General features: G+C 29.7%; 2 protein-coding genes across 3 annotated transcripts; both read left to right on the top strand.

Annotated features, from left to right (window-relative positions):
- The first annotated feature begins 6,901 nt into the window (after nt 1–6,901).
- Nucleotides 6,902–10,876, top strand: LOC130666530 (uncharacterized). 2 transcript variants are annotated; one of them, XM_057467634.1, is made up of 2 exons: nt 6,902–7,113; nt 8,817–10,876. In XM_057467634.1, exon 2 carries the CDS (start codon nt 8,910–8,912, stop codon nt 10,152–10,154), a length of 1,245 nt encoding a protein of 414 aa, XP_057323617.1. In that variant the 5' UTR covers nt 6,902–7,113; nt 8,817–8,909; the 3' UTR covers nt 10,155–10,876. The 2 variants fall into 2 exon arrangements, with proteins under 2 accessions (XP_057323617.1, XP_057323618.1); XM_057467635.1 differs by lacking the exon at nt 6,902–7,113 and adding an exon at nt 7,852–7,990.
- Nucleotides 10,877–15,583: 4,707 nt separating this feature from the next.
- Nucleotides 15,584–20,636, top strand: LOC130666515 (uncharacterized). Its single transcript, XM_057467589.1, has 3 exons — nt 15,584–15,827; nt 15,888–16,089; nt 16,161–20,636. Exons 1-3 carry the CDS (start codon nt 15,807–15,809, stop codon nt 20,321–20,323), a joined length of 4,386 nt encoding a protein of 1,461 aa, XP_057323572.1. The 5' UTR covers nt 15,584–15,806; the 3' UTR covers nt 20,324–20,636.
- Nucleotide 20,637: the final 1 nt, after the last annotated feature.

The raw sequence follows: 20,637 nt of genomic DNA, 5'->3' as shown, positions 1-20,637 counted from the left end.
CTGGACAGAGGGCAGTTCGTTGTCACGCGGGACCAATTTTGAATTTGAAAACCGTGATAAATTTATTGTTGACTATGATGATGATGATTATGATGATTATTTAAAGAAATAATGAAATGATGGGTAAGGATAGATGTAATTGATAAAATAACTTTTAACTGAAGACTGAGTTTTATTATTAAGTGTAGATAAGATTTGATCAGTAATAACAGTTGTGCTTGTCAATAGTTCTCGGAGAGAAGTGAAGTTACATCAGAAGGCAGAGAGATCTCTGACTCTCCACTCTTCGACTTCTCCCACCATTCTCATACTCACACACATACTTATGCAATATACGTACTTATACATATCAACGTTATTTTTAATTATATACTTATACATTTATACTTCCTACTAATACACGTACGAGATATGAGTTTACACATCTACGTTCTTTATTTATCCGTTCTATGATTTTACTTACTACTTATATTATTTATATTCCATTTTCCTGTACTTAAATAAATCTTTTAGTTAATTATTCTATATTTAATTATTTAATACGATTGACATTATTATTTATCATGAAACACCATTATAATTATTCTAATGCTATATTTCTATTTTTCTATTAATTTATTTATTATACGAGTCACTCTTTATTTAATATGTATATATATCAACAATAATAGTTGGGTTCTTGTGATATGGTTTTTATTTATAAGTAACATTTATTTATCAAATATATCCTTTTCTTATTTGTTTATAGAGTATGCATTTATTTATAACCATATTTACTGTTAACTAAAGAACAAGGGCCTATTCATGATTTTTATGCGTGTGTTTTGTTTAGGTTTTAAGGATCGGGTGACAGGAAACGTTCCAAGACCACTCAAACTGTATTTATATTTCTCTGAATACAAAATAAAGATTTATTTATCTATTTATTTAAACTTTCTTATAATAAAAATATATAATTTAATAAGTATGTGCCACGACGATTTATTATTTAAACTATTGATTAAATATTGATAAGACGCAATAAGTGTTGTAAGATATTAATATATAATTTCAGATGAAATTTAAATGCGCGCCTATTTATGGATCTCAAGTTCACTAATTAATTAACAGGTGGAAGCACCTGAGGCCACTGAGGACATAACAAATGCGGAATTCGAAAAAACTTTATTTGAAATAACTTCTAGGGAATAAAATTGTCTACAAAAAAGGTCCAATGATATTTTGTAATAGGTCTGATAGTTTCGCCGGAAAAGTAAGAAAATCTCAAAATTTAATATGAATCCGACTTCAACCTCAAATAACCTTTGAACAAATAGATTCCTCAAAAAATGATAAGAATCTTTTTTTGTAGAGCATTCAATTCCTTATAAAAATATGCCTGCCAATGATTCCTATGACGCATCGTTAGCTACTTATAAAAATCAGAAGACGTAAAAAAAATTTTTTCCATGTTATTCTTATGGGAAATAAAAAGTGCAATGCGGACAATGTTAATATTAATATTAAGAGCTCTAATTTTCACAGGCGTCTTTTTTTATCTACACGAAACTTTTGAACCTGTTTGGAAGAAAAAAAAAATTTGTTTGTTTTTTTAATCACCCTAGTATGTATGTTGTGTGTGTGTGTGTGTGTGTGTGTATGTATGTGTGTGACCGGTTTATAACTTTTTAACTAATGAACCGATGTGTATGGTTAAGGCGGCAATCGAAAGAGCTTGTTGGCCATCAACTTTTCTGAAAATTTTAGATCATTTGATTGAGTAGACTCGAAGATATTGGCGAATTACGAAAAAAACAATTTTTTATTTTTAGTTTTTTATTGATTTCTCAGAAACGACTCGAACGATCAACTTCAAAATCTAATCACCTTTAGAACTCAATAAAACGCGTCGATTGCCGCCTTAGCCATCTCAATCGGATAATTCGTTCGAGAGTTATCGAGGGAGAAAGAAATGGTAAAAAACGGTTTTTTCGATAACAATGGTATACAAAAGTACTTTCGAGCCCGAAGAGCTCGGAAATGTATCTGCAACAATGTTTTCTAGCTCCTTGAGCTCAAGGAGCTCGAAAACAGCGGGAAGTTTTGGGGCTGGCCCGCAGGGTCAACCGATAGAAAGATTTTTTTTATTATTATTATTATTATTGCTGCACTTCATTATCTCGGAGTGTGACCTTTTCAGTTTTCTGATGTGTTTTCCAACTTTGGTAAAATAAATAATTGGCATTTTTTGAATGATTACTGTTTTTAGAAAGATGATCGTTCATTGCAGCACACCAATCAAGAATAAATCGCTGTATATTAATATTAATTGCTTTTTCATTTAGTTTTTTGTAATGAGTTAGGCATGTTAACCAACTCGTCAATTTTACCATCATCGACGCGTTCTTGAACAATAGATTTCAAGTTCTTACTAATTTTTTTACGATAGCCATGCACAACGATACAATCGTTAATGACTTTCAATACTCGAAAGTACATTCGGTCAAAAGAAGAATCAGCCGTCAACCCCTCTTGACTTCTAATAAAAGACTCAATGCAATTAGCACACCCAACAACAGATTTCATTAATTGTTGCATTATTTCATTATTTCCGGACAGATTCAAAAGTTTGTTTGGTAGTACCGTTGTTGATTCAAGCTTTGATGAATGATCAACTACTTTTACATTTGATTCTACAAGAGAACCATCAACGTAATTGGCATCACCATCATTATCATCAATATTAACACAGTCTGCATCTAACAAAAAGTTGTTGAGCGTAGAAATCACATCACAAAAATCAATATTTTGAGAATCATCAACTGTAGCAGCAGACTCAGTATTTCCGTGTCTTATTTTAAATCTACTGACTTTGTCAATTAAAAAATTTCCCAAATGGAGTGTAATAAGTTTACATTATGGTTTTCTATTGCAGCTTCTTTGTCGGAGCCATCCAAATGTACTTTGCAGGTCACTTTGATTAAAATGCCTTGGTGAGTATTCTTTGAACCCATATTTCTTCAAAATTAGGCGCAGTTTTTGAAACCCTATCATGTTTATTTTCCAATTTTCTGAAGTTGGAACACATGCCTTTTTTTATTTTTGGGGACCAAAAACTTCAAATGAGGCAAGAAGTACTGACTAGAAGCCCAAAAATTGTGGTGAAAACTACCCGAATCGAAATTTAGAGCCCATTTAGAACCTTCTAAAGTCGGACCTATTTCGGACTTAGAGGCTCAAAATCGAGTCTATTTCCATGTTAAATTAGGTCCGATTTTGATCCCTGAAGTGCTACAAATTTCCGTTTTCAGCACTTGAAGGTTCAAAATAGGATCTGATAAAAATTAAATTAGGTCCTATTTTAAACCTCTGAGCCCTATTTTATTGTAATAATAATAATATTGATCATTATAATATTAATAATAATATTCATTACACTGTTTCAAATTAAGCAACTATTTTTTTTTTTTTTTGAAGAACTGAAAAATCGAAAGGGTATTTTAAAATATGGTGACAGTTAAAATTTGAGCTCTTAATATTGATATTTAGAGGTGGCTGTTGATAATTTTTGATTTTTCATTTTGTAACAGTAAAAAAATTCATAACTTCCGAAAAAATCAAGATACAACAAATCTCTTTTGAAACATTTTGTAGCAAATTTACTGATCTACAAAAAAAGTCTTCTTTGATTTTTCCATAAATTCAACCATTCACAAGATATCTGACGTCAAAGTTTGATACACCCTGGCGGTTTTGAATCACCCTGGAAACACCCTGGAAACAGGGTGGAATCACGGTGGATCCAGGGTGGTTACACGGTGGGTTTGTGCCATTTTATCACCGTGTATACACCGTGGAATCAGGGTGGGTACACCGTGTAACCACCCTGACTCCACGGTGGTTACACGGTGTACCCACCCTGATTCCACGGTGTATCCACGGTAAATACGCGATGTACGTGGAATCGCGGTGGGTACACCGTGTAACCACCGTGGAGTCAGGGTGGTTACACGGTGTACCCACCCTGATTCCACGGTGTATACACGGTGATAAAATGGCACAAACCCACCGTGTAACCACCCTGGATCCACCGTGATTCCACCCTGTTTCCACTTCCAGGGTGTTTCCAGGCTGTTTCCAGGGTGATTCAAAACCGCCAGGGCAATTCGAAGAACTTGTTTTTGCTCGTTCTGAATTTTATACCATGTCAACTAATGAGAATTCGGAAATTCTCAATACAGTTTTTTGTAGGAAATTGAATGCTCTACAAAAAAAATCTCTTATCATTTTTTGATAAATCCATCTAGTCAAAAGTTATTGGAGCTTGAAGTCAAGTTAGAATAAATTTCGAGATCTTTTTACTTTTCCAGCGAAACTATCGGACTTATCATAAAATTTCATAGGATCTTTTTTGTAAACAATTTTATTTCCTACAAATTATCTCTGATAAATTTTTTTTAAATGCTGCATTGTTTCCTAATTATTTTCATTTTAATGCCAAGCTCTCAAAATCGATCACAACACTATTTTCTTGAAATATCTATTTTTTGAAATTTCAATCGTCATTAATAGTTTTTAATCGTAAAATAATAAATTGTCTTTTGATGATTAGAGACCATTAAATGTGAAAAACCATGACCAATATTACGATTAAAGACGATTGATGACGATTCAATTTTTAATCGTTTTTAATCGTCACAAATCGTTTTGTTTAATTAGGGATTGACGTTATTAGTTTTATCGCGAGAAGAATGGTTTTTTGGACAGTCGTATTTTTACATTTTAGGATACAGTCATATATACCCGGGAAAAACGGATTAGATCTGACCAGATATAATTATATCTGGTCAGATCTAATTATATCTGATCAGATCTATTTATATCTGGTTAGATATGGGATTTGAGATATAATCAGATCTAGTTATATCTGATCAGATCTAAACAGATATAACTATATCTGAATTGAAAAATACATCAGATCTGATCAGATCTAGTCATATCTGATCAGATCTAAACAGATATAACTATATCTGAGTTGAAAAATACATCAGACATGATCAGATCTAGTCATATCTGATCAGATCTAAACAGATATAACTATATCTGAGTTAAAAAATTCATCAGACATGATCAGATCTAGTCATATCTGATCAGATCTAAACAGTTATAACTATATCTGGATTGCAAAATACATTAGTCATGAAAAGGTCTTATCATATCTGGCCAGATCTAAACAGATATAACTATATCTGAATTGCAAAATGCATTAGACATGAAAAGGTCTTATCATATCTGGCCAGATCTAAACAGATATAACTATATCTGGATTGCAAAATACATTAGACATGAAAAGGTCTTATCATATCTGGCCAGATATAACTATATCGAAGTTGTCAACAGCATCAGATTCGATCAGATCTGATTAAGTAGTTACCCGGAGAAAGTGATTTAGATCTGACCAGATAAAATTATATCTGATCAGATAAAATTATATCTTTGCAAATCATTTATGTCTGATCAGAACTAATAATTACACATGATCAGATCTTATTATATCTGGCCAACCACCGTTTATATCCGGTCAGATCTAATGAGATATAATTAGATCTAGGCTAGATAAACTGTCAGACATGATTATATCTAGTCAGATCGGCGTGTATGTCGTAAGATCTGACCAGATATAACTATATCTGAACTAAATACAACAATTAACATAATCAGATCTTGTTATATCTGCTCAGATATAATCATGAAAATTGTTCATATCTGATTATTTACATTCACGCGATCACATACGTGGAGCAGCGCAGTGGATAGCGTCAAAGACTTTGGATCTGAAGGATGCAGGTTCGAGCCCAGCAGTCATCGGGATTTTTTCATCAATCAAATTCATGTATAACTCTTCTAAGTAACGTTTCTAATACGTTAGATTACATTTCGGATCGAATGAAAACTATATTATTTTTTTTTTGCAATTTAATTTTGTTTTTTTAATAGGGATCCCGGGAAAAAAGGTTTAGATCTGGCCACATATAATTATATCTGATCAGATCTGTCCAGATCTCGTCAGATAGAGACAATTTAAAGATCTGGCCAGATCTGACAAATCAGATCTGATCAGATATAATTATATATGGTCAGATCTAAATCGTTTTCCCCGGGATTCAACTAAAAAAAAATAAAAAACTACCTTTTTTTTTTAAGTCTACAGAGCCATTAATATTCTGTTCATTCAATATTCATTACAATATTTTTAATGAACTTTATAAAGCATATGAACTAATTTTTTACAATTTTTATTCAGTCCGTCATCATTTATCGTAGGAATTTTCATACAGAAGTATTCTATTATTGTTTTCATTTTTCCTACAAGCAAAACTACCCGGATAAAAATTATTGTTCATGAATGTATTATTAAACATGACACCGTATTTTCTGTACCATGCATGATCCCGTGGTTTTTTAATTTTTTTAAGGCTGGGCCGTACTAAACGAATTTTTGAATTTTACTTTTCTTTTAATTTATTAATCAATTGTTATCACATAATTTTTTAGCTTCCGAAAAAATGTGAAAGACAAACTTTTTCGGAAGGTTTTCATCATTCGAGTGACGTAATTATTCAAAATGTAATTAGAAAAGTAAAATTCGAAAATTCGTTTAGTACTGCCGACCTTTAAGAATTATATGAAAGTTTTGAATACTAAAGTAACGGCATCTAACAGATGTAACAAAATTGGAGAACTGTTAACTACTATCGGTATTGAAAATCACGGAACGATCAACCATCGCTCTGAAATGTTACAGACACACACGATATTATGATAGTGTTTTCATAGAAAAAAATGACATGCAATAAAAAAAAGGACCAGCGACACAAACTTGTCCCAACCTCCCTATTCTAGTAACCTTGGAGTAGAGAAGGTGTACAGTATGGGTAGAAGATGTAATTACTGAGATGTCTCGTGTAGGATGCCATTTTGGGGATTTGAATGTGGTCAGTAAAACTCTGAACAGTTCCTCGTGTCTCATCGGTTGAAGAGCATCTATCTTAACACGTGTTTTTAAACTTAACTTTAAATTGTAACTTTATAAATACAATATTTTTAACGACAATTCATCGCTACACATCGCAGGTAAATAAATGTTTATATTAAGTATTTTCATTAATTAAAAATTTTATAATTTTTCTATGCACTGCTCTTAACAACTAAAGAAAAATTGATGAAAAAGTAATATATATATTTTTTAATCAATGTATTTATGTATGATTTTTACGTAAATATTGCATTGTAAACCCGCATGAAAAAGCGATATGATGTTAAAATTTAAAAAAATATCCATAGTGGCAAAAATACGTGCATTCACGGAGAGAATTTTATGGTAAAAGTTATCATCGAGTTATAGTACGTACAATTTTTAAACTGAATTTTATAATCGAAAATGTCATTTAAATTATTTTATTCAACTCATGCGCGCTATTCACGTTTTATCATGCCTAAAATGCGAACCCTAAATGGCCGTTTACCGACTGGTGAAAAATTATTTGTCAAAACGCAATAAAGATGTCTACTATCCCGGCCATTGTGACGTAATGAAAATAAACGTAACTATCTTTCAAGCTCTTACTGAATATGGGGTAATTACAATTCCCTGTTGTTACCCATTGAGTAGCCTAGGTTGTGATGCCGAATGTTTTTTTTTCACCATGTCACTAAACAGCTATTGAGACTTCGCTTTTTAGGCGATTAATAAAACGTGAATAGCGCATATGAGTTGAATAAAACTATGGGCGCAACATGTAGGGTAAGTCATAATGTGTCAGCGCGATGCGTTTAGCACGAGACGCAGGTGCGCAGGCACGAGCGAAGCGAGTGCATACTGTGCACCGGAGACGAGTGCTAAACACATCGCGGGTGACGGATTATGAATCACTTACCCTATTAGTTACGACAATAACTAAAATAAGCAATCTGAATTGTAGTGTCTACCAACTATAGTCATATATATATGGTAAAATTGACAATTATTTATGATAATCCGAAATTATAACTTTTATTATCTTGAATAATTACTACTATTATATTAACATCGTAATTGTTAATAACCTGATGGTAATAGTTACTATCAGCCTAAATAATGATGACCATCTAAGCTAATAAAAAATTTTAATATCATCGTTATAGTCTGACGCTTGTCTATGTAAACTTTCTTTAACTGTGGAAGTGATTAATTTCACACGCACACACACATGCACATGCACACGGGTGCGCACGCACGCACACATTCTTAGTTAAGAATTTTTAGAACTTTGAATGGTAACAGCTGCTAACTAGTTACACTGATAGAAGAATTTTTTAGTATTTAAGAAATCATTTCTTAAACATCATTTTTTTGTATTTAACAAATATTTCTTACTATTTAAGAAATGATTTTTTAATAGTTAAGAAATCATACCTTAAGAAAGGAAAGCCATACTTATTTTAGTATTTTTTAGAAAAACCAATAAATTTTGAAAGTTTTTTTTCGATAGAATACAAAAAGATAATAAAGTTTCAGCAAAATTAAAACGAGTCAGATTCAAAAGTGGTCGATTATGTGAGAAATGCGCGCCTTATATTTCTGTTGCAATACCACTATTTTTTTACGTACTTAATAAAAGCTTTTCTAAAATATCACGTTATAATGTGTAGATTGTTTTTATATCCTTTAATTTCTTTGCTCAGTGTATGATCCTGCTCCAATAATATTTAAAATTATAGTAAACCTAATAAATTGCATAGTAAAATTGTTGTCTTGAAATAAAACTAAACTTGCATCCATTTTTTGTCTTTTTCAGAATTCATCAGGTATAAAAGGTTTATTCCTTTATCTTGAAAAGGATAATTACAAAACGTGTCACAAGTCCGCATCACAAATTTAAAAATCGAGAATGCAAGAGTTAAGAAAGAAACAGCTGTCAAGAATAGATGACATCCATTTTTTAATCCAAGCTATAAAATTTCAAGACGAAGATTATATAGATAATGTAACAAACGAAGATATCTGTGGATCTATTAATACTCATTACGGTAATTACGGACCTCCTCTACATCTAGCCGCGCGAGTCGGAAATTATAAAATATTTCAAAAGTTGATAAAAATCGGTGCTGATATACACCAACGAAATTCAATAACTCAAGAAACAGTGCTAGATAGCGCCATGGAATCCTTCAATTACGATATCGTCAAGTATTTGAAAGAAAATGGTGTAGAAAAATCTGATGGCATTGAGGGAGAAACTGCATTGCCGCAATTTGCGGCCGATGAAGGAACAAGAGAAGTTATGATGTTATTAGTGACTAACAAAGCTGACATTAATGCTAAATCTGATGACGGAATCATTCTTTTTATTAATGCTGCTAAAGCTAAACAATACGGTATCATGAATGCTGTATTAATAAAGTATATACTTGATCTTTTTTGCATATATGAAGGAGATGATGACACTAAAACAATTTTCCATGCAGCTGCTGGTATTAACAACTATACAGCATTGATGAATTGGCTAATTAGGTTTTGTCGAAAGCATAATTTTCCAAGAAATGACAATTTTTTTTCGTACTTTATATTTCAAATGGGGTATCATAACCACTACTCTCGTCTCCACATGTTAGAAAATGCTTGGCCAGAATTGTTTCCAGAAGGTATTGACGTTAATGCTGCGGATTCTATTAAGAGGCACATTGAAGAATTGATAGCAGCGGGTCTTTATGTATGTAAAGAAAATATTGAAGTTGTTAGTAATACAAAAAGATTGGATGATTATTCAGCTGAATGTCTTTCAGAAGTTGAAAAAATGAAGAAAAATGTGATAGAAGGCAGTAATATCACATTTATAGAGATTTTACATAAAAATGTACGATACTTAGGACGTTATTTGAAGAATGTTGATTTGAACAAAATATTTATACGGGAACCTCAATTTCCAGAGTACCCAATATATGAAACTAAGATCTTTTTTAAATTGTGGAAAGCTCAGATAAGAGTTAACTACGTAAAATATTCTGAAGAAGTTCTTTCTAATATTTTTTATAAATTACGACTTCCGGATACTTTTGTCAGAGAATTGTATATTTACTTGTCGAATGATGATTTAAAAAAAATTGTTCAACCCTCTAAATGGACAAAAAAATAGCTAATCAGTCGCATCCTATAAATCAAAATAAAATGATCTCTGTAATCTATTTTCACAACGCTGTTTCCTTTTAAATAAATTAAAAAGAAAATGTAAAAAAAATTGGCAAGTTCAAAAGTGCGCGCCTCAAATGCTCATGTAATATAAAAGCTAACTTTTAAAACAAAATAAATTTTTTTTAAATATAATAAAAGTAAATTGACAGCTGATTCTTTTTTTTTAAATAGGGGGAACTAATAATACATAAAGTAAAGTATATAAAACGATTAATATTTAGCATCCCATAATGAGTAATTGCAATTTTTAGGTAGATTTTTTTAAAAATCTAGGTATTGTATTTGTCCTCATGGTCGATTTTTCAAGGAATTTTGTCACAACCTATCATAATTAGTTGAGTAGAGTTCGAAAATACCATTCGTTGAAAAATTTATATATGTATGTATACATATATATATGTATATATAATAGAACCAAGTTTTGAGAACACGATTGCGCCTAGAATCCTTATCGGATCCTTATGAAATTTTTCACACTTATTCTATGGGCGATTATCACGGTTAAGTTCGAAGATGGTCTAAATCGTTCGATTAGTTTAGAAGATATGGCTGTTTCAAATTTCCACGATTTTTCAAAAAAAAAAATTTTTATCCACTTTCAAGTTCATATAACTTTAAAACTAAAACTCATAGATAATTTCCGTAAAAAGTATTTGAAAGCTTTAATTTATGGCCTTAAACTTAATATTTTGACCATTTCTTCGAATAATTTGATATCCTTGAAAATTTTAATGGAATCAAAAAATGTGAAAAATATTGATTTCATTCAACATAACTTCTGCATTTCCCATTATAATCTAATTTCATCAGTTGTATATTATTATGCACATAATAACCTGTAAATTTCATAGTTATTTTATATTTTAAAAGTATTTATTTTATATTTTAAAAGTATTTATTTTATTACTTTTGATGTTTCAAACGTACCTGTACTGCAAATCCAAGTGTTTAACTTAGAGTGTTAAAATAAAACACGTTAGTGTTTTCTGCAACTTAAGCGCTTAGAAGTAAAACGGTATAAACGTTTAAACAATCGCATAAATCATTACAAGTGTTTTAAAGGTTCGCGTAACACACTTAAGTGTTTAATCCGAAAACGTTTTATCCGTTTAAAGAAAAAAACACTTCTATGTGTGTTATTATGAAGCGCTTACTGTTACATTAAACGTTTAAAAAAACGAGTGTTTTAAATTAAAACAGATATTCCGGATTTAAACAATTTTTCAGAAAAAACGTTTAATCTAAAAAACATGTATATTATAAAACGCTTATTTTTTAAATAGTTTTAAAAAAATTCTATCAATTTTGTCAATCGACAAATGATACAAATAACAATTTCAAAATATAAAAGTGTAATAATTTTCAAATATATTTATGCATTACGATATAGATGTATCAAAACGTATTTTTTTGTATTAAAAATAAAATTATACAAATGATTGAACTCGGTTCATATCATCCAATGAATTCTAAACGAGCATAATTTATTATTGAAGTAAATGTTAGATTTTTAATTTTAAACGACGATAGAGATATTCTTGAACTAATACATTTTTTATATCTTCAAAGTTAAGTTTCTGTGTATCAGCGTATTTTCTCTGATGACATTCTTTCTGTAATTAATAAGGAATAGTATTTTAAAATAAACATATGATGAATCGAAAAAAATAGCCCAGGAAAAAATGCTTAGATATGATCATATCTGTTCATTAGGGTGGGCCAAAAAAAGTGACTATTTTTTTTCTTTAGTTACAGTAAAAATATTGTTTGAGATGATGAAAAAAAATTCTATTAAAATTTGAGCTCTTAATATTAATATTAAGAGGTGCCTATATTTACAATTCTCCATTTCCCATTTAAATAACATGGGAAAAAATTTTTTTATTCTTTTAATTTTTCTAGCTCGGCATTCGCACGTCATATGAATAAGTCCATAGCATATTGTTGTAGAGAATTTAACGCTCTACAAAAAAGTTCTCTTATCATTTTTTGATAAATCCATCCATTCGAAAATTATCGGAGCTGGAAGTCAAATCTATAATAAATTTTCAGATCTTTTTACTTTTCCAGCAAAACTATCAGACTTATCAAAAAATGTTATAGGATCTTTTTTATAGACAATTTTATTTTCTACAAATTAGTTGTAATAAAGTTTAAATAAACTTTCAAGTTTATATAATTTTAAAACTAATACTCATATACAATTTCCATAAAAAATATCTGAAACTTTGTCTAATAACCTTTAATTTTTTATCTTAAATTTTATGTTTTGACCATTTCTTCTAATAATTTGACAGCCTTGACAATTTTAATGGAATTAAAAAATGTGAAAAATATAGTTTTCATTCCACATTACTTATGTATGTCCCATTATAATCCAATTTCATCAATTGTATTTTACTATCCCTCGCGGTTTTGGAAATACCGAAATAATACCGGAATTATACGGTATAAATACTGCATAAATATGGTATTATTCAAGTTATTTTGGCCAGTTTTTTTGCCGCATTACTACCAAAAATTTACGAAAAAAATTCAGAATATTTACGGTAATAAAACAGAAAAAATACGGTATTTTAACAGCATTAAAACCGTAATTATACAGCATATTTTCGGCATTTTTGCAGCATTAAACCGTTCTACCCGGAACAAAAATTATATATAATTATATAAAATTTCATTTAATTATATATAATTATATATAACATTATAAAATTATATGTACAATAACTGTCATGCAAAAAAAAAAAAAAACCCGCCAACTCGTGGGCTCGATCCCGAGTCCTAATGATTTAAAGCCTGACCTGTTAACCATTATGCCAAATCGCTTATTCAAAAATTATTACTAATTGTATTTGTATATATACAAACAAACTTAAGAAAATTGAAAACCTCAATTTTCCCGGATTCTTATTTTCACTTACATTCTCTTGTTTCCATAAGAAATGTGTGAACTAATAGAATAAAATATAAAATTTTACACTTTGCACATTTTCGATGATTTTAACCGCAGAAGCAAATATAAAATAAAACCAAATTTTTTACAATTTTTCATTATATCAGGATAAATCTGGCAAAATCGCAGGATATCTACGGTATAATTACCAAAAAAATACGATTTTATTATTATAAAATTATCACATTATTGCGGTATTTATATAGCATTTTTTCGGTAAAAGTTCGGCATTTTTATAGTTTTTTTACGGCATTTTTTTGGTAAAAGTTCGGCATTTTTATAGTAATTTTACTATAATAATCTGGTAACTCTACAGTATAAGTACAGCAAAAAAACTGGCCAATATAACCATATTGTTACCAAATTATTACGGTAAATTTACGGCATGTGTATAAATGCCGAAAATTTACGGCATTTTTACGGAATTCGCAAAACCGCGAGGGTTGGGTTAAAAATTTTTTATAATTATTATAATTTATAATTTACGATAAATTATATAAGATTTAAAAAATAATAAATTTTGCCTACTTTTTTAAAAAATAAATTATCCAATTGTATATTATTATAATATAATATTATTATATTTTTACTAGATTAAAAAAAATTTTAAGTTAATCAAGACCAAGACGAGATCTTGACAAGACAATACAAGACGATATTACAAATTACTTATTTTTAATGATCAATACAAGACTTAAATTTTAAAGTCAAAATCAAGACAAGATTAAAAACTTCGAGATCAAGACAAGACTTTCCAAATCTTGTCTTGTCTCGGCTTGAGTGAAGCCCTATTTCAAGTAGAAAAATTAGATTTTTATCGGACTTTTTGAAAATCATTAATTATTTCCTTCACCAATATCATTTTTTAAATTAATGAATTAATTTTTCCAGTACTAAAAACACATTTAAATGGAACATACATTTTTATTATTAAATTTTGGCAATTTAAGAATTCATCTGTGTCCTATTTTAATAGGAAAGGGAAAAATTTTTTCAAAATTTTAATGAAATAGGAGTGATCTTATTACTTCAAAAATAATCCTTCATTGAAATTTTGTTATTGACCGACTTAAATAGGCATTATAAAGTTCAATGTTGTTTTTAACTCCCAACTTTCATTTTGGGAAACTGAGACTTGTTTGAGAAATTTATAAATAAAAAGTTCAATTAAGTATTTTATTCCTTAAATAATTGATAGTTAGAAATAATATTAAACAATTCTTTTAGCAACTGGGAATTAGAAAAGTGAAGTCCTTAATTATTCAAGTAATCGATAATTGGAAATTATAATTAACTAATTTTTTTAAAAATTAGTAATTAGAGTACATAAGTATCTAATTATTCAGGTAATTGATAAATTTGAAAGAACAATTACGTAATTTTTTAAAAAATCGGTAATCCGCATGAGCTAAATTTTAATTACTTGGTTATTGAGTATTTATTTGATCTCAATTACAAGGTATAAATTTGTTGAATAATAACCGAATATGAATTATCGAATTTTTAAATATTGGAAATATATTATTGTCTAATTACTGAATGTTTAAGTAATGAATAATATTCAATGCAGCAGTTATACAATTTCTTAACACAGAGTAATTAGTGGTTATGAAATTGACGAAAATATCGTTTTTGCCGATCACTGACTTGCAGTCAAATTGAATTCAAGCTACAGACAATTTACTGTCAACTTAAAGGTAACTGCTTGCTCTCCAACACTTTCCTTTAAGTTGGCTTTAGAATACGGCAGTAGCTTGAAGTTAACTTACCTAATAGCCACTTTAGCCTGAAATTGACAGTAATTTGACATTGAAATTGCCTGAAATTTGCTGCCCGATTTCGCAGACAATTTGACAGCAAAAGTTGGAAAGAAAAATTTACGGTTAATTTTTGCCCAATTTAGAGGTAACTTTTTACTAGAAAAAAAAGACAGCAATGTTTATTTTTACCATTTCAGAAGGTAAGCAAATTTATACGTAAAATTGTCTACAATTTGAGGGTAAAAAAATACTTAACAATTTTTCAAGTAAAATTAACGATAAATTGACATAAAATATGCCTGAAAATTAAAGACAACTTTTTTCTAGTCAACTTTTGAAGTGAATTTGCATTCTAATTCGGGCAGTAAATTTACGTCAAATTCAATAGCAAGTTGCATACAACTTGTCGTATAAAATGGAAAAGTCCGAAGTTGACGGAAATTTGAAGAAAAATTCAACGAAATTTTTGTACAGTAAACTTTTGCTCAAGCAAACTGTGCTATTAGGGAGGTTGAGGCTTCTGAGGCCACTGAGGACATAAGACAAATGGATGGGCGGCTTATGGGGCATCCAACTTGAACAAGTTGAATTTTCAAGTTGACGACAATTTGCAATCAAAACGGCTATTGGGGTATCTAGTAACATCGTATTATGTGCCATCTAGTTAATGTCGCAGAAATGCCATCAAAGTTTATATTAGTTAATGAATCTTCAAAATTCAATATTAACTTAACTTAAAATATAAAAATTTTGAAACCAACAATTTCAAAATTGATATTTCTTATAAAATTGTATGTGCTAATGCATTATTAACTTGACATTTTTTAATAAGCCGAATCTAACGATAGTGTGAACTTTAACCTAGTTTTTTGTGTTCAAAATGAATGCATCAGATGGAAATGTAATGTATTTAACAGTTAAAAATTTTGAGACCACTATTTATTCTATTTTACTATTATAGGATAGTGGTATTTATACATTTAATGCAGTCCGAAATTCATTTTCAATGCAGTCTATCAAGGATGATATAAGTAAATGTAATGTGAGGGGCTCAGAACAAGTTTTAGACCCCAGTATTGACTCGATAAATTATTTAGATCGACATCATAATGAAAAAATGATCGATTTCGAAGAGAAGAATTCGTATTATCAATATATTGATGGTAATTAAAATTTTTTTAAGATCTTATTAAAATAAACAAAATTTAACAAAAATGTTTTGCATTTATTTTAGAATCTAGATCAAGTGTCTCTTCATCATGTGAAAGGAATTCTACAAGTGAAAGTAGTGATTTTATAAAATCAAATAACCCCATAGATTTTGTAAACGTTGGAAATGATGATAATAGAGATATATTACAAAATTACAAAGTCAATTTTTTATTGAATGGAAAGAAACTATTGAAAAATATTAATTCGCTTGATGATTTGATGAATAAAACGTCGAGAACAATGACAACACTAGAAGAAAAACCTGTTAAACAAGTAAAAAATATAGATGATTTGAAGAAAGTACTCTCCAAAGTGAAGGTTGTGACAGGTGAAATCAGTAGTTGCGATGAAGTAAACACAGGTAATTTTTCAAATAAAATACCAAATGAAAATAAAACACCGCTCTCAGCACATTCTAAAATTCAATTAAAAAATTATTGTCGTACATGTGCTGGATTAAAAATACCTTTGGTAGATATATTCGGAGAAAAAGGTATCCAAATGAGATTAAATCAACAAATGAGACATCTAGAGCATATTAGTAAAGATGATAGTTTATCCACACAAATTTGTATGGATTGCATTTGCGATTTAAAAATGAGTTACAAGTTTTTTATGCAAATAAAAAAGGCTGAAGTTAAATTAAAATCAATTCGTACGTCTTTAAGTTCAGTGTCTGCGCGCCAAACGGACTTAAAGCCAGATGAATTTATAAATTCAAAAAAGTCTCAAGAACGAGAAGAAATCATCAAGTGCCCAATGCAAGTTAATAAACGAGAATCGTCACGAATCATAATTAATTCGAGTGACGTAGCTGCTAATAACCACTGTGCAAACGCAATAGATAATTTAATGGAACATGAAGAGAAAAACAAGTATAATGAAGATAATTTTACTGAAGAATTCGATCCCGATAATTCTATACCTTCAATAGAAACGTGTGATAAGTCACATTTTGACATGGAAATAGACACTAATTTAAATAACGTGCAACAAGAAAATCATGCTGATGTGTATAGTAAAGAAACGACTTTACCAATAAATGATGAATTATGCCAAAAGAATGGTGAAGAATCAGAAGATATAACAGATAAATCAATTTATCAGTACAATTCAGAACTTAAAACTTATATAAAATTAGAAACTGATAAATCAGTAGTATCTAATATTTTAATTCAATCGAATCCAGACATCCTTGAATCCGAAAATGATGCAATGTTGAAACAAAAAAATTTGTTGAAAAAAAACATTTCATTAGATGCATTGAACAATACAGCAGTATCAGAGAAAGAATCAAAGATTGACCAATTGAATACCGTGATTGCACCACCAGCGAAAGAAGAAGATATAATGTATGTTACTGTAAAAGGTTCTAAACCAAATGAATTACTTTTGGTTAAAGTTAAAAAAATGCATAAAAATGGCGACAGAAAAGGAGGTAACTATTTGAATAAAAACATCGCTGATGTAAAATCTGCGGAAAAGTTTTTTAAAACTCTTTCATACAAAGATATCTACAATAATCGTACAAAAGAAATAGAAAATCGAGGAGCGATAATTGAAGAGCAAATTGAGGAATACAAAAAAAAACGCGAAAAGTTTCTTGGTGTTGTTAGCTGCAGTAATAATAGTGCAATTAGTACAGGAAATATAAAAAATTCTATAAATATAAATAACTTTGACGGGGAAGAAAGTTCTTCTGACAAAATTCAAAGATCAACTCTAATAGAATCTATAGATTCTAACAAAACTAATGATAGGTTATTAGATGGTACAGAAGTTGAAGAATTACATTTTTTGGACATTGATAAAAATAAAAAAAATTCCAATGAAGTGAAACATGAAAATACACAAGAATATTTGACGACATTAGTAAATATTAACCAAAACTGCGAAATAAGTAATTCTAAAAAACAGCCGTTGAAAAAAGAATTAACTGATTCAATTGAAAAAGGGAATATTGATAAATTATATCGAATTTTAGGAGAAAATGAAAAAAATTTACTAGAATTTCAGGAATATCTGAAACAGCGGAAGATTGTAATTGCACGATTAAACGATCAAGATATTATATCGTTATATGAAGATCGCCATGCTACAATACAAAAAAAATTTCCAAATTTAATTTATGAAAATCATTCTGTGAATCCTACTAATGAAAACAATTTTTTAGATTGTGATTATTGTTCAGAAATTTTTTTTTCTCAAGAAAGTTTCGAAGAACATCTTAAAACTCATGACTTTAAAATTTTGTTTTTTTGCGAAGATTGTGGATCGGAATTTTCGACTAATAAAGCTAAGCGAGCACATAATATAATATGTGTGAAGAAATTAATTTGTAAATATTGCGATTTTGTGTCAGAATCAAAGGGGAAAAAACGTCAACATGAACAAAAGCACTGTGATGCTATTTATGGTCAACTATGTGACATGTGTGGGGAAAAATTTAAACATCAAGGTACTTTAGATCAACATATTAAGACCCAACATATGAGCTGGGAAAAAATTTTTCAATGTCCTAAGTGTCCCAAAAAATTTGCTTTTAAACAAAAATTAAGCTTTCATGTAAAATCAGTTCATACAACATTACGAGCTTATTTATGCGAAGACTGTGGAGCTGATTTTAAAAATCCAGCATCTCTAAGACATCATCGCATTCGAAAACATCAGCCTTCGAGTAATAAACGTGAGTGTCAAGTTTGTCATAAAATTGTTCCATTTTACAGTCTTTCAAAGCATATGTACACTCATAAAGCATATACAATTAAGTGTCCACATTGCGATAAAATGTTTAAAAATTCGTCAACATTGAAACAACATCTACGAATTCATGAAGATCAACGACCATACCGTTGTGAAAATTGTGGTGCTGGGTTTAATCGACGAGATGGTTTAAGATTGCATATGCGGGTTCATCTAAAATCTAATAGTCGAGCTCTTAGAGAATGCTCTTGTCAGATATGCTCAGAAAAATTTCCTAATCATTCAATGCTCGTTATTCATCGAAATCGTGTTCATAAAGATGGTAAACAATATACGTGCCGTATATGTAATCGTTCGATGCTTTCTTCCAGATCATTAGAGTGGCATATGTCTCATATTCACAATGAAATACCACCAGGTATTTCAAGAGATCAAGTTGAACCTACGCTTGAAAAAAAAAGAGTATTATGCAATCATTGTAATAAAACATTTAAGACCGAAATGATTTTGAGAACTCATATTAAAAATACACATATGGAAAAAAATCCGGTTAAATGTTTAGACTGTGATTTAATGTTCACATCAGAAGTAAGATTGAAACACCATATGATGATTGCTCACAATCGATTTGAAGGTACACTTACTTGTCCTCATTGCCCAAAACGTTTTGTTAACCAGTTAAGGCTTAAAACTCATATGATATCACATTCAGAAGACAGACCTTACACTTGTGAAATTTGTGGTTTTAATTTAAAAACAAAAATTCAATTAATAAAACATCATCAAAATAAACATAGTGATGAACGACCGCTTCAATGCCGATTCTGTCCCTGGAGATGTAAACAAGTTAGTGCATTGGTTTGTCATGAAAGAACGCATACGAATGAACGACCCTATTCTTGCATAGTTTGCAAACAACGTTTTAAATATCTCGGAGATAAAAATAAACACCAGAGAAGACATGAGAGTCTCGGAGGGGCAGGGTTCAAACGCATTGTTGCTGGAAGAAATATTAAACAGTCAAGAAATCATGAAGGAGAAACTTCAGGTTCAGATCAAGAACAAGTAGAACCAGAGGACGAATATGAAACTACTGTAGAGGATGAACAACAATTTGGCGAGCAAATTAGTCATGAAGGAGATCAGCAAATAATCAAGTTTGAAGCAGTAGAAGTTGATGAAGATTATGAGCAAGTTTATGAACAAGAATATGACGAAATTTCGGAAATAGCCTCTGATTCTGCTGATGTGATAATGAGTATCGAAAATACATCAGTTTATACTGAAGAAGTTTCTGCTGAAAACATTGAGCATGAAGACATAACTGATCAAATGTTACAACCTGGGACGATAGTTCATTTACGACAGAAAGATGAAAATGGAAAAATTCAAGTTATTCCTGTCATGTTATCTTTGCCTGATTTAACCGAATCAGGCACTGAAGTTGATTTAGCAACTGCATCAATAATGTATAATAGCTAAATTATTTGAAATGGTGAATGATATTTTATTAATTAACTCAATTATCGATAGTTATTTTATTTCACTACACTTTTCTTTTCAGCTTCAAGGTATTGCTATGTGTAGATAGTAATTAAATTATTCATATTATAATCGAAGATAATTTTTAAGAAATAAAGCAATTTAATGAATATTTTTATCTAACTTATACTTAAAAATTAAGCCTATATAGTAGAATTAGCTACAAATTTAATTGTAACAAACAAAATTATAATACAAAGGTATAAAATTGATTAATTTAATAAAATAAGTTAATTATGTTTATTACCAGCTTA

This window comes from Microplitis mediator, chromosome 4 (assembly GCF_029852145.1).
Source record: "Microplitis mediator isolate UGA2020A chromosome 4, iyMicMedi2.1, whole genome shotgun sequence".
Taxonomy (NCBI): domain Eukaryota; kingdom Metazoa; phylum Arthropoda; class Insecta; order Hymenoptera; family Braconidae; genus Microplitis; species Microplitis mediator.
This window is presented reverse-complemented; position numbering and strand designations above follow the sequence as displayed.

Bases quoted from the DNA above. Each gene is read 5' to 3' on its own strand.
- LOC130666530 (XM_057467634.1), top strand. From the start codon at position 8,910: ATGCAAGAGTTAAGAAAGAAACAGCTGTCAAGAATAGATGACATCCAT.
- LOC130666515 (XM_057467589.1), top strand. From the start codon at position 15,807: ATGAATGCATCAGATGGAAAT. The intron at 15,828-15,887 runs GTAATGTATTTA...TTACTATTATAG, and splicing joins TGAATGCATCAGATGGAAAT to GATAGTGGTATTTATACATT. The intron at 16,090-16,160 runs GTAATTAAAATT...CATTTATTTTAG, and splicing joins GTATTATCAATATATTGATG to AATCTAGATCAAGTGTCTCT.